The sequence below is a fragment of the Rhinoderma darwinii genome, chromosome 10 (genome assembly GCF_050947455.1).
Source record: "Rhinoderma darwinii isolate aRhiDar2 chromosome 10, aRhiDar2.hap1, whole genome shotgun sequence".
Classification (NCBI taxonomy): Eukaryota; Metazoa; Chordata; class Amphibia; order Anura; family Rhinodermatidae; genus Rhinoderma; species Rhinoderma darwinii.
Genome location: NC_134696.1, coordinates 46,292,808 through 46,307,864, shown reverse-complemented (window position 1 = coordinate 46,307,864; position 15,057 = coordinate 46,292,808). Strand labels below are relative to the sequence as shown.

At 42.4% G+C, this 15,057-nt stretch overlaps 1 protein-coding gene across 1 annotated transcript in view; it reads left to right on the top strand.

Moving 5' to 3' along the window:
- LOC142661421 (protein kinase C and casein kinase substrate in neurons protein 1-like) overlaps positions 1 to 15,057 on the top strand; it is a 46,136-nt gene that overhangs the window by 28,543 nt on the left and 2,536 nt on the right. The window contains exons 2-9 of the mRNA XM_075838811.1: positions 1,040 to 1,193; positions 1,716 to 1,872; positions 2,398 to 2,633; positions 3,335 to 3,490; positions 4,736 to 4,911; positions 6,876 to 6,996; positions 9,709 to 9,803; positions 13,799 to 13,893. Of these exons, the coding sequence (XP_075694926.1) occupies positions 1,134 to 1,193; positions 1,716 to 1,872; positions 2,398 to 2,633; positions 3,335 to 3,490; positions 4,736 to 4,911; positions 6,876 to 6,996; positions 9,709 to 9,803; positions 13,799 to 13,893 (1,096 nt within the window). The 5' untranslated portion in view covers positions 1,040 to 1,133. The remainder of the gene's footprint in view (positions 1 to 1,039; positions 1,194 to 1,715; positions 1,873 to 2,397; positions 2,634 to 3,334; positions 3,491 to 4,735; positions 4,912 to 6,875; positions 6,997 to 9,708; positions 9,804 to 13,798; positions 13,894 to 15,057) is intronic.

Here is a 15,057-nt window from a genome sequence, read left to right as displayed (position 1 = left end):
TTTTAGGCTGCCTTTAAGTTTCAAACCTAAGGTGAATGTCCCGCCTTGAACGCAATTTGTTAATTCTGATTCATTTCTTAATATGTCTTTGTAGCTGTCTTTTTCTGATGCAGAGCTCAAAATAATACAATTCTAACTCCCTGCAGGCACCACTAGGGGGTGCCTACTATGTCTGTGCAGGGTATTTGGAGCTCTGTATCAGGAAAATGGAGGTCCAAGTGGACATTCCCTTTAAGTGACAACATTTAAAAAAATTCTTTGTCTGTTATTTACAGAAGTTTACCTATTTCATATTTTAAACGGATAAATTTCCAAGTGGTGTTTCCATGGTGACTAAGTAGGATGGTGTCCGTTCCGTGGTCATCCGGTAGAAGAGTTTACTTCCTAGTTACCCAGTGAAATCGCTTCTACTCTATGGTGACCTAGTGAGACAGAGTCCAGATGTCCAGTTTTTAGTTACTTTGTGGGGAAAAAGTCCACTCTTTGGTGGCCTAGGGGGCATCATCCAGTTCCTGTTGATCTAGAAGTGCTAGGTCTTGTAGTACTCAATGTTTTAGTTGTTTTTAAACCTTGACCCTGGTGATCTAGTGGATGAAGTCCAGATACTGGTGGAGATTTTATGAACCCTCCAAAGACAGGAGACTTGAAGCATTGAGTCTAAGATGATATACCTGCCAAGACATGAGCAAATCCTAGTGGAAGGAAGTAGAAACATTTTCCTTAATTCTGATGGCATATGTTCAAATTTATCAAGAAATATCTAGATGAAACACGCACGAAATGATGTCATTATTAACGCCCCCACAGGCCATGGATGGACTTCAATCAATGTGATAACAGGAGAAAAAGAGAATAGAGCAGCTGTTAGTTGACAGCTCCTCCATCCTCTCTGACAAACAGGATCTAGTGTGATCAGAGGTTATATGGAGTCCAGGGCTGAAACAATAATAGAATCTGGGCCTGATTGGCAGAAACCTGGAAGTTTTCAGAGTCTTATGTAGCTTTTGTGTAGAACTTACCTTTAAATTATTTTTTGCAGGTTAAAAACTAAGCATAACTCCCCAATTTGAAGTGATGCGCTATTCCTAAAGTTTCTCCAGTGAAATTCAAGTCAACAAGAAGAGAACACAATCATGTCGGTGATCTACAGTGAAGTTGCAGTTGATGAATCAACCAATGATAGCTTCTGGATGGTAAGTTTAATGTCTCTTTTGACCATATGTTTACATGTATGTATAGGAGGATCTTCTAAGAGTTTGTTCCAGGATTGATTGATATTAATGTGGAGTTTTATCAGTGTGCTCACAGGAGATCTTTGGATTTTGTCCTGCGGGTAATACAGAGATCAAAGAAACCTGTAACGGCTTTTTCAGATATGGACACTTTTGCTAGCAATTTTGTTATATTCCATTTGATCTAATCTAAAAATGAAAAAAAAATAAAAAATACTTTGCAAATAGTCCTGATTAAAAATATCCTTCCTGATGGCGAATATATACTCTAGTACAGAGCAGGCCAGAGGAGAGGAGCCGCACAGTCATCTATGAAGGCATGGCTCCTCCACTCTGCCACTCGCCATACTTACCTCCCCTTGGCAGATCACCGAACACAGGTTCCACAAAAAGTAAAATGTTTGGCCACATCTTGAATACTGGAAAAATCACTCAAAAAATAAAAAAGTAACAATTAATGCGTGTACGAATTCTGTCTCACAGCCAAACAACTACAGCAGCACAGTAAAGCGAATGGAAGATGGTTATCGACTGTGTGATGATATTATAGCCTGTTTCCAAGACAGAGCCAAGATAGAAAAGCAGTATTCACTACAGATGGAAGAATGGGTACGCAAGTGGAAACCACTAGTCGACACCAGTGAGTATTATAAAGGGAATATACAAGGAATCTAAGTAGATTGTTCTTTATGCCAAATGCAATGAATAGGGGCTAATGGGACTGAAAGAATTCCCATATCCGAATAGAGACCCCTGTAAGAGAGACCCCTCCAGAATAGAACCATGACAGTGGCTGTTGCTACTTTTGTGTATATACAGCCCCTTCTACTATTGTCAATGGTGTAATCTTATCTATCTAAAATATAGCAGTACAATAGACCTTTCATTTTGTCTTTATTACTGCTCCTTCTAGTGGTACTGGGATAGCCATGCTTATAACATTTAGCCTGAACGGCGAAGCTGTAAAGAGAGATATAGACATAGAAAGTCTCATCTTTTAAGGTTCCCTCTAGTGGCCAACATGAAAACTAATTTCAGACAAATGCTTTTAGACTATGGGAAGAAACCAACATTCTTTCATGAAATTCAAACAGAGAACCCAAAGACTCCTAGATTTAGCCCGAGAATCTTTAATCAACCATGTTGTCACCTAATTTAACCATAGGTCCCATGTATGGCTCCCTCTTACGTGCCTGGCAGTCCTTCATGACAGCTACCGAGCGGCTCAGTGATCTGCATGTGCAGATCCAGAAGACCCTAATGACAGACGACACTGAGAAAATACGCAACTGGCAAAAGGAAACGTATCACCGCAAGATTTTTGGTGGATTCAAGGAATCCTGTGAGATTGAAAATGGCTTCTACAAGGCTCAAAAACCATGGGCTAAGAAGTTAAAAAAGGTAAATGACTAAGTATGAAGCATTGTTATTCACAATATATGGAATGAAAACTAAGGGTCACCTCATAATTCTTACTATCTCCATGTATGAACTGATCCAGAGGTTTCTCCAGTGGTTCCCGTTGTGATTCAATAATGGGGTCCACAACCGTGCAGGTCTATGCAGCGCACATCTGATGCTAATAGGTGAAACAGATCACTAACCCTATTTATAATAGGACCTCTGTATAATGGTAAAAAAAAAGTTTATAGTTTAACGAAAGGTGGACATGCACTGTATAACTGACATGGATATTTTTGGGAAATTATTTGGAAATAATGACTAGTTATCGAGTTAGAAGAGACAGACGAAAAGTCCAGCGACGTACGGTGGGTAAAAGGAAATCCTGGTTTCCACTTTATTTAGGCAGTCTATGACATATACCACACGGGAGGAAGAACGCAATATAGGTGGTCATCCAAAGGCAGATAGTGAAAGCCTACGCGTTTCGAATACCGTTTCGAATACACACAGTATTCTTAGTCAGGGCTGATATCGGTTTACCGAGTTACTTATAAGCATATCTATTTCCATTAGTTAAAAGTGGTTATTATGTCACCACACAAGCATCAGTAATCATTCTGACCATATCTTCTCCGTTGTGTCGGCCATACTATTTGTGTTTTTATGAAAACCACTTCGACGTTTGTAACTCTCCACAGCTTGAGAAAACCAAATCAGCTTTTCACAAAGTCTGCAAGAAGGAACATTTACTAAGTGTCCGAGAGAACAATGGAAAGATTAATCCAGAATTTTCATTAGAAAAGCAAAAGAAACTCACAGAAGATCATGAAAAATGTAAACAGGATAAAGAAAAGGTGAGGTGAACCAAGGGCACACAAGGGCTATACGTACAAGTAGAGAAATATATTTTTGGCCACTGGCAAATTTCATCTTCAAGGTCTTCCCTTCATAAAGGATAAATAACAATGTGTCTCTAGACTATGCCTGCTGAAAACAATAATTTGTCAGACAATCATAAAATTACCAGACATTCTGCATATATGTTAGCTTTGGTTACCTAGCAGCCACTTGTCTTCGTGTCTGGGTGACCACCAGCACATACAGTGGTCCCACAAGTTTCAATATCAATTCGTTCCGGGGCGACGATTGTAAGTTAAAAAAATGAGAAAAGAAGGAATTGGTTCCAAAGCCCCCAAAATGTCAACCACAGATATGAATAAAAGATGATTTAGCAGAGAACTAATACAGATGAATAAGTTCTCACATATAAAAGTCAGAAATACTGTAGCTGCTGGAAGCCGTAAATCACTTTCTACGATCAGGACAGGATCTTCATCAGGAGCCTATAGAGTACACAGTGTACCAGAAATATAACATGGAGCCGTCCTCACCTGGTGTCCAAAGGAGCAACTCCTGGCGCAGGTAAAGCGCCGTACAGGACATCCAGTACTGTACTGTAGAGAGGTGCTGCTAGACAGCCAATCAGGGCATGCACTGCATTACAGCAGGTGTTAAACCAGTAAAATGCCCATGCTGATTGGCTGGATCTTCCAGCCAATCACAAACACCCGAGATCCAGACCTTCTGTGGCATTGTATGTTTAATGTGATTTCAAGTAACCGTGGTCCAGGAAATACCATTGTATGTTGAAAATATTGTAACCTGAGGCCATTGTAACTTGAGGGACCCCTGTACTGCGTGTAGCACATATACTGAAGAGGTCATAGGTAATTCTTTCCGCTGTACAGGAGACTGTCCCTAGATGCAACACAGACTTGTTTTAGGACTCTTATACTAGAGAACAGGAAGCATGGGAACATTGTTTAAAAAAAATATGTAGCGTCAGGAGAACATGCCAGACAAGGGGGAAGGTTTCAGTCTTTATTTTGGTGTATGTACCCAGGCTTACTAGGGAAATGCTAAAAGGAATTCTAGTTTTTGCCGTGGGTGGTTTATGTTATTCCGCGACACCTCTGAAGTAAAGCAAAAAGCACTATACAATAAAGACCAGGGACTAAGACGCTTCTTATGCTATATAAACTGCAGATGTTGTGCATTTGGATCAGTTACTCATAAACCATGTTCTGCATTAACTGTAGGTAAAGCAAAGATATGAGAAATCCTTGCAAGAACTCAATAAATATAATCCTAAATACATGGAAGAAATGGAAACCGTGTTTGACCAAAGCCAGCATCAAGAGCAGAAGAAAATACTCTTCATCAAACAAGCCCTTCTGTCTATACACAAACACCTGGACATCACAAATAATGAGAAGTAAGTGACCAGTCATCACCTTAGGGCTAGTTCACACTGAGTATGTTGGCACGGTTTTTGATGTGGAAACTGCGTTGGAAACAGCGCCAAAAAACGCCTCCCATTGATTTCAGTGAAAACTGCTCGTGGGAAAAAGAAGCGACATGCCCTTTCTTCAGGCGTTTCGGTCTCTGACTTCCCATTGACAATGTGCGGCAGAGAAGGCTATTTTCTCTGAGTTTTAGGCCCACGGTGCTCAATGGCCGCGCCTGAAAAACGGCGCAAAGAGAGGGCAGGAGGGTGAAAAGCTACCTCAAAATTCCTGAAGCAATTTTGAGGCCGATTTTTCCCCCTGCAATAAAATCTGTGTGAACAGGGCCTTAAAGATCTCTGTCTGCATAACTAGGGTTGCCACCTTTTCCACAAAGAAATATGGGCCAAATAAAAAGGGGCTTGATCTTGGGGGCGTGGCTTAATGCAAAGATTTTTTTATTACCTAATATTCCTGGGATGTAGTGTACTGTATGGGGTTAAAGGGATTCTCCAGGCATTTTATATCGATGCCCTATCCTTAGGATAGGCTATCAATATCAGAAAGGTGGGGGTCCGATATAGCACCACCGCCAATCAGTTTATTGAAGGGATAGGCCATAAATATAAAATTCCTGGAGAACCCCTTTAATACCAACATTTCTGTTGGCTTAGGGCAGCGACGATGTTAATGGAACCATACCATCCCTGGTGGCCTAGGGCAGGGAATGGGTTAATGCCAACATCCGTGGTGGTTTAGGGCAGTGAAGGGGGTAATTATTATTGCCTGTAAAAATGTAAAGGGTAATTAATTGTTCAATAAACTTCTGACATGTCATAGTGACTTGTCAGAAGTTTTGATCGCTGGGGGTCTGAGCATTAAGACCCCCACTGATTACTAAAACGAAGCGGCAGAAGCGCTCGTGTGAGCACTGAGCCGCTTCGTTTCCTTTCGGATTTTCTCGCAAAGCCAATGTAGCGTTGTACGGGCTCATAGACTTTCTATGGAATCACTACACTAAGTGCTCGGCTTTGAGTAAATCTGAACAGAAAGCAAGACGCTCAGTGTTCACACGAGTGCTTCTGCTGCTTTGTTTTAGTGATGGCTGGGGGTCTCAGTGCTCAGAACCCCAGCGATCAAAACGTTTGACATGTCACTTTGACATGTCAGAAGTTTGTTGAATGTTTTGTTACCCCTTAAATCTGGCACTGGCCTCCTGGTATCAATTATAGGGCAGGCTGGTCACTTATCAGATGGGTGGTAACCCTAAACGAAACAGATTTTTCAGATAGGTCTGATTTATAGAGCAGGGTGAGTCATTTTAGACAGATCGGGTGCTATGGATACACAGCATAACAACTACAGCAATTTCAATGGGATTGTCAGGCAGCTTGTCCCTTGAAACCAGTCTGTCTCAGGTTTTTAGCTTAAATCTCAGCCTTTTTTCCTCACAGCGTTTCTTTATCCAAAATTTTGAGCGGATTTATTTCTTAAGATCCTTATAGAGGCCAGAGCTCCGTTTTTTTAATACAGAGCTCCAACTCCCCTGTGTAAATTTTGATTTAAAGGGAACCTCGTCAGGTTGTTTATGCTGCCCTCACTGACAGGCATATATGCAATTACATGCAAAACGTGTATATGTAAAATCGCTGTATGCTGCCCTCAGCAATGGCAGCATAACCGACCGGACAGGTTCCCTTTAAAAGTTGGCTACTAGAGGGAGGATAAGATACTGCCGTATATGTATAACAGTAGGCGCCTAAGTTGTTACTTGTATATTTCTTAAATTGGTCAAACGTTGATAATTTCCGGGTGATTGATGAATTGGAGTGTAGGCCCTTCCTAATTTTCAGCTCCACTCCACTCTGTCCACTAGTCGTATTGGACATTATAAGAGAACTCTTGACACATATGGGGATGAGCTAATATTTCTTCTGCTTTGCTGTATCTGTAGTGTAATGACGGTATATGGTGACTTGAACCAGGCCATTTTGACTGTGAGTGACCAGGATGATTTAAAGTGGTGGAGGAATAAACATGGCCCCGGGATGTTAATGAACTGGCCCCAACTGGAGGTGAGATGTCATTTGTACATGTATTTGTTGAAATGTTTAGAAAATGGAATCTATAAGTCCATCCAAAATTGGTTTACATTCAGTTTTCCATAGAACCAGTTCTATAAAAATTTCCTAAAATTAATTCTTAAATGCTATGTCCACCTTCGCCATATTTTTTGTAATGCATATAAAATGCAAAATATAGCAACTTTGCAAATTATCTGGACTAAAAATGTCCTATTGTTTTGTATCTACAGCAGCTCCTGTGCAGATCTACGCATCTCCATAGTAACAGACAACAAGCAAACAATCTAAAGTCTGGTCCTGCAGCCATTCTTGCTTCCAGCAGACAGATGGAAATGGGAATGGCTGCAGGACCAGACTTTACAGTTTTTGTTTGAGGTCTGTTACCATGGAGATGCCTAGATCTGCACAGGAGCTGTAGATACAAAACAATAGGACATTTTTAGTCAAGATTATTTGCAAAGTTGCTTTATATTTCATTTTACATGCATTAAAACAGTAAAACTAAAAATTAATGGCGAAGATAGGCAGAGAAAACAGCTACAAGAGTGTGGTAAAACTACGTGTATAGAAGATGCTGCCGATTTTCTTATACAGCAGGGGTGCTGCTTCTTGCTACGCTGCTACCGGTTTGCGTGGATCTTCTTTAGGGTTACAAGATTTATTTAGTCTAAAGGAGTAAGGGTATGTTCACAGGTCTTAACAAATTACGTCTGAAATTACGGAGCTGTTTTCAGGCGAAAACACGTCCTGAATTTCAGACGTTTTTGCAAGTCCTCGCGTTTTTCGCGGCTTCTTTTACAGACGTATTTGGAGCTGTTTTTGAACGGAGTCAATGAAAAACAGCTCCAAAAACGTCCAAAGAAGTGACATGCACTTCTTTGACGCGGGCGTCTTTTTATGCGCCGTCTTTTGACAGCAATGCGTAAAATTACACCTCGTCTGAACAGAACATTGTAAAACCCATTGCAGGCAATGGGCAGATGTTTGCAGGCGTAACGGAGCCGTCTTTTCAGGCATAATGCGAGGCATTAAGCGCCCGAATTACGTCTCAAAATAGGTCATGTGAATATACCCTTAAAAAGCAAGGGGTTTTCAATGGTGACATCACAGAGGAAGGCAGTAGCTGGATGCTCCTCCTATTTGGGTCCCAACAGAAAGCAATATATGTGGCTAGGGCCGGGACAAGAGGTAGTTGGAGTAGGCAGCTGCCTACAGAGCATTAAGTAAGGCGGCCCAGTTTATGGATTTTAAAACAAAGATCGGTGGTAGGGTGGTGATCCAGCCCTGCATTCAAGTCTGCATGTGTGGAGCAGATGGGGGAAATGATGAGGATGTAAAATCATAACTATGAATTCGATCCCTGGAGTAGGATGGGGAAGGGAAGGCACATGGGGCAAGTAAATGAAGGACAGCTATCATGCTACACATCATGGAACGAGGGTGGGAGGCCACTTGGAAACCCCTGCCTTGGGCATATAGAGAGCTTGTTTTGCCTCTGGATGTGGTAGTCGAGACAGAACTGTATGTAACGCCGGGTTCCCACGTAGCATAAATGCTGCGGAATTTCCATAACGGAATTCTGTGCGTAAACTCCGTAGCATTTACAGTAGCAGCAAAGTAGATGACTCTTCATGTCCACGCTAAGGAAAAAAACTGCAGCGTAAACGTTAATAAATTGACCTGCAATGGGGAATTTAAATCTGCAGCTTGTCAATTTATGCTGCGTTTTAGTTGATTTTCCTTGCGGGTTCTCCCTATTGAATTCAATGGAGATGCAAATCCCGCAACAGAAAGCCAAGTGTTGCAACTTTTGCGGCATATTCGAAGAGATTGCGCTGCAAAAATCTCAACTACGGGGGAAAAAAATCCCCATACTTACCCAGAAGCCTGTCTCTCTTCGTCCAGTCCGGGCTCCTGGAAGGACGTTGCATCCCTTGTGACCACTGCAGCCAATCACAGGCTGCAGCGTGCACATGGGTTGCAGCGTCATCCAGGCAGGTCGGACTGCACAGGAGGGACACGTCGCCATAACAACGGTCTAGGTAATTATGAGCGTTTTTTACCGCTGCTTTCCGCAGTGGTAAATCCGTCCGAAAAACCGCACCAGTGTGGGCGATTTTTCAGGGGAAATGTTCCAGGTCGGACACGCTGTGATTTTTACGCAGCGTATCCGACCCGTGGGAACCCAACCTAAAGGGAACGAAAAATTGCAGCCGTTTTATATAACCCCTGATACACATGCTAACCTCTGGAAATACACAAGGCAGAATTCAAATCTGTTTTGTGAACATTTTTCTGTTCCGTCATAGGAACAAAAAAACAGAATCGTCACATGGACCTTATTGACTTATAATGGAGTCCGTTGGGTTCCATTATGGTGTTCATTATTTTGCAGGGTAAAAAAAAAAAAAACTTAGCATGCTACGCTATTTTTTCAGTCAAATGAGATGGAATCTGCGACAGAAGCTCTGAATTGAGCTTTCAATGCAGATGTGAACAGAGCCTTAAAAAGTAACAACTTTTCTGGGCAACATTTTGTGTCACCCAAAGCAGTTGCCACTTTTCCTCTTCTACAAAGCAGTCGGGGGAGGAGCAGGTGATTACTTTACAGGTAAATGGAAAAGTAAATGAACCTTCGTAAATGTATGATATATATATACACTTTAGTGGAACTTGTTGAATTCGGTTTGTATTTATCTGTAGGAGTGGAATCCAGATGTTGAGCAACAGATAGTAAAAAAGAAGAAAGTGAAAGAGGAAAAAGTAAAGTTATATAGTGTGACGCCCACGGAAGGCAGGTGAGATGAAATAGATTATTAATAATATATCCAGAAATAACGTATGTCAGTAGGTGTCAATACTCAATACCAAATATTTATGCAGAAAAAAACTTGAATTTAAAAAATTATATCTGTAAAAAGGGGCTATTAAAGTTAATGACCACCACCATTTCTTGATAAATCTATATAGGAGTCGGAAGAGTGCTTTCCCATGGAGCGCCGAATACCCCGTTCCCCTTCACGCAGTCATAGAAGTTAAATAATAAAATTCTGTCGGCCTGCTGCCGCCACTAGAGGGACCTGGTCACATATGGATTTTTACAACTTGTATTGAACTCAATCAAAACTGTTAAATCCTGTTTGCAGTGAGCTCCCCCTAGTGGCAATGGCTGCCAAATGCTATAATTGTGGAAGGAGGTAGGGCAAGTAATTCAGTCCCCTCCCCCCTCTACCGAGAGCCATAGCAGTCGTGTGGTCTGTTTTGAGGGTAGGTATGCCACGGTCAGTTACAGTTTATTGGGAAAAGATTTCAGTATAACTTGCCAGGATTAAACTGCTTTTATTCCCAGAAGCAGCACAACTCTTATCTATTGGCCAAGTCTGGTATTGCAGCTCATCCCTATTCATGTGAATGTAATATTAGGCACAGCCCATTGACGAGAGGCGTTTTTTCTGGGAAAAAAGTAGACCTGGACAACCCTTTTAAATCCCTACTTTTTCTGGGCTGATATTAGCCTGGAGGGCAGTCTTCTATGCAGATATAGCCGTCAATCACTGATTGAGCGCGCCCTCCAGACTCATAAATGCAGAATAGGGATTAAAACAATTAAATTACAAATGATACAGAATCTTTACCCACAAAACTATATATCAATCTGCTCAGAGTCTTCTGCAATATAACATGTTGCAGGCAGGATCCCATGTTCAATATTGCAGAAGTAATAATTGGGGCTAAGAGAAAACTTTGGAACACTTTCCACTATGTTGTCGATACACTTTAAAATTGCAACGAGCTCAGGGGGCTGGATGCAATGAGCCTACGCGCTTCGAACTAATCATTTATTCTTAATCGCATGTCATACAAACTCAATGTTGCACCTCGTATTTGTATCCACGATCTCGTTCATCGATACTCCCATTCTTGTCTTCTAACCAATAGATGAAATTAGGGCAGTGATACTTCACTCTCAGATTAACCTATCCTGATCGGGTAACAGAACTTTTTGTTTCCACCCCGTGCCAAATCAGGAAACACCGGGAAGAAGAGAGACACCTGTTTGTTACCTCTATCACACGGGAACAGATAGCATCACTCCTGTTTCTATAGCATGCTGGTAAACCAGTTTTATGAAAATGAATAGACAATAAATATCTAGGTGTAGGTAATCATTTTTTAACTAAACTGTACCTATAAAACATTTAAGTAGAAAATAAAATGCTTTCACAATGTGTTACGAAAAAAATACATCTGATGCATTCTATTTTGCGTAAACACACTGTGAAAGAATTTTCTTTTCTATTTAAATGTATCATGCTCCCATAGCTGTCCCCACACAGTACAATGCCCCCATAGCTGCCCCCACACAGTATAATGCCCCAATAGCTGCTCCCCCACACAGTATAATGTCCCATAGTACCTCCCACACAGTATAATGCCAAATAGCTGCCCCCCATACGGTATAATGCCCCCATAGATGCACTCATACAGTATAAAGCTAACACATATGCTCCCATACATGATGCCCACACAGATGCGCACATACAGTATAATGCCCACACAAATTCCCCCATACAGTATATTGCCCCATAGCTGCAACCACACAGCATAATGCCCCATACCAGTATAATGCCGACACCGTATAATGCCCCCCATACAGTATAATGCAACCATAGCTTCCCCCATATATTATAATACCCCCCACAGCTCGCCCACACAGTATAATGCTCCCACAGCTGCCCCATGCAGTAGAATGTCTCCTTAGCTGCCCCATACAGTATTATGCCCCATAGCTGCCCCTTACAGTATAATACCGCCTTAGCTGCCCCCATACAGTATAGTGCCACCTTAGCTGCCCCTAGTGCCTGTGCCCACAAAGATCATGTCACAGTACCCATGCAGGGAGTGCAACACATAGTGCCCATGTAAATAGTGCCAATATAGTGCCACAGTGCCCGTGAAGATAATGCCACCCCCCTATAGATAGTGCCACCTCCCTCTAGATCGTTCCTAGAGGGAGCCCCAATTGCTCTGAATCCCCAGCTAGAGCATCGGTCACGCTGTAGCCAGGGATTCCGCTCCAGGAGGAGCCCCTGACGCCACTGTCCGTATATGAAAAGTGACGTCAGGGGTTCCCTCTAGAAGTGGAATCCCCGGCGGGAGCGTCGGCAATGCTCTGGCCGGGGTTTCCGCTACAGGACTACCCCCTGACATCACTGTCCATATATGGAGAGTGTCATCAAGGGGTTCCCTCTAGGAGTAAAATCCCTGGCAATGCTCTTTCCAAGACAGGGGTCCCCGGCCAGATAGCTTGCATTGCTCTGGCCAGGGACTCCATAGTTAAAGCCTGACATCACTGTTCATATATGGACAGTGACGTAAAGGGCTTCCCCGGGCTCAGCGCTGAAAGTAGCGCTCTGCCTGGGGACTCCTAGACGAGTGTAGGAGCTCCCTCTGCTTCTACTCTCTGTACTAATGCTGAAGCAGGGTCCTGAGGACGCAGATACAGTTGACACCGGGACATACCACCGACCACCCGAGACAGCGGGACACCATCCGGATCGGGGACTGTCCCGCTAAATCCGGAACGGTGGGGAAGTTTGTCTTCAGGACCTTCTGCCACTACAAGCCCAATGATGGATGAAGCCTAGCCCGGTTCTCACCAGTCTCCTCTAGGGTCCTATAGTTCCAGTCTCTATCCAGTCGGTCCTCCTAGCTTCTCTCTCTGTACTCCAGTCACTGCGTAGCTTGCAGTCTCAGAATCTCTGTCAGTCTTTCTGCCCTGGGAAACATGCGGAACCCACATGCTGTCGCAACTCAGCTACAGTCCCAACCAGTAGAGCGGACGTGTCTTTCTCCAACCAGTCTACACAGCTTCCTCCTGCGGAGCTCTCTCTGTGCCTCTCAATCTGCGGTTTCGCCTTTCCCAGCGGCTTGTCACCATCTGCAGCATGTCACTGCTTCTATCACCAGTAGCACTGCTGTTTGTCACAGCTCCTCTCTCCCTCCTGCACAGACTTGTTACATGGGCCTTAGCATGCTCTCTGAACCCTGTTGGGTGAGTAACCTGCTGTTTTAGACTATAAAGCTCTGCCCCGGCTTTAAACTACACACAAAATTAGCACCTGGGCCCTTCGTCCCGGTGCCTACAAATTTAGATATAGCAAGCAAGCCAACCATCCCTTACCAGACCTGCAGAGATGAGTGAAATCAAGATATCATCAGCACAACACTATACATAGTGCAATATACACAGTGGCCGGACTGACCACTGACTTGACACACCTAGCACGGAAAAGACACAAAACCAGCAGATAATGGACAACAGCACATCTGAAAGGTACAGTGCACTATTATACTTGCATACTTTTGACAATGCCACAGGGCCCAAAATACAATGAAGCACGTAAAGCAACATTTCTCTGTAACTTGGGGATTTATCCCCCCCACTCGACATATGTAAAAAAAAAAAAGTCCTCCAGAGCGAGAGATACTTTTTGTAGCCACCTTTCACTTTGGCCAAGAGATGAGGATACTGAACAGAGGACCCCCCCTCTATTAACATAATTCTCCAATCAAAATGGGTTTTCTAAACTGGACAAAACCTTTAAGTGTTATTATCAGAATTGTTTCCTTCAGCCAATAGAGTGCTCTGATAATACACATGCAGAAATTCCGAATAGAACTATCAGAACACCCCATCTGATCTCAGGGTATTTCATATCCACTAGGTAGGACTGAAATATATGTCCTTTAAGAGGCCATTGTAATAAAAGTCCTTTTATCTGGTTCACAGTATGAATAAAGCGCCAATAAATGTCCCCGGAGTGCGGGTACGAGCAGTCTATGATTATTCTGGGCAGGAGTCTGATGAGCTCAGTTTTAAAGCAGGTAAGGCCTTACATACAATAACATCAAATTCTGTCCATATTGTAGGGTTATATAATCATTGTATCCACATGGTCACAAAACAAAATGGATCCCAGCAGAGAGAAATAAAAAGGGAACACTGATCTTCTAGGTTTAAAAATTCTTATGTTTCACCACATTCTGAGAGCCGTAACTTTTATATTTTTTGATCGCTTGAGTGGTGTGAAGGCTTATTTTTAGCAGGACGAGCTGTAGTTTTTATTGGCAACATTCACCGTGAGAGTTAAATAATAGAATATTGTAACAGTTCTGACTTTTATGGACGCAGCAATACCAATTTTTTTTCTGTTTTTACATTGTGCTTGGGGAAAAATGGGAAAAGGTTTTTGTTTTTTTTTAACTTTTAATAATTTTTTTTACACTTCTGAAAATGTATCTAACTTTTTTCTTTACACATTCTGCTAGTTCCATAGGGGACTTGAACCAGCGAACGTTAAATCGCTGGGCAATACACTGCAATACAAATATATTGCAGTATATTTTCATTTTTACAGGCTTCTGCTAAGCCCTGCCGGAGGCAGAGGTAGACAGAAGGCAGACCTGGGCAATATCAAAACATGCCTCCATTTATTTACTATCTGATAGTTCATCAAACCCTTCAGGAAAGTGAAAACATCAAAAAGTTATTTTACAATAAAAGAAAGAGGGTTAAACACAAATAACTATCCTCTGTCATCCTTATCGAGACTACAAAAAGATTGTCAATTAAAGAGGCTCTGTCACCAGATTTTGCAACCCCTATCTGCTATTGCATCAGATAGGCGCTGCAATGTAGATTACAGTAACGTTTTTATTTTTAAAAAACGAGCATTTTTTGCCAAGTTATGACCGTTTTTATATTTATGTAAATGAGGCTTGCAAAAGTACAACTGGGCGTGTTTAAAGTAAAAGTCCAAGTGGGTGTGTATTATGTGCGTACATCGGGGCGTGTTTACTACTTTTACTAGCTGGGCGTTTTGACGAGAAGTATCATCCACTTCTCTTCAGAACGCGCAGCTTCTGGCAGTGCAGACACAGCGTGTTCTCGAGAGATCACGCTGTGACGTTACTCACTTCCTGCCCCAGGTCCTGCATCGTGTCGGCCACATCGGCACCAGTTGATTCTGCAGCAGCATCAGCGTTTGC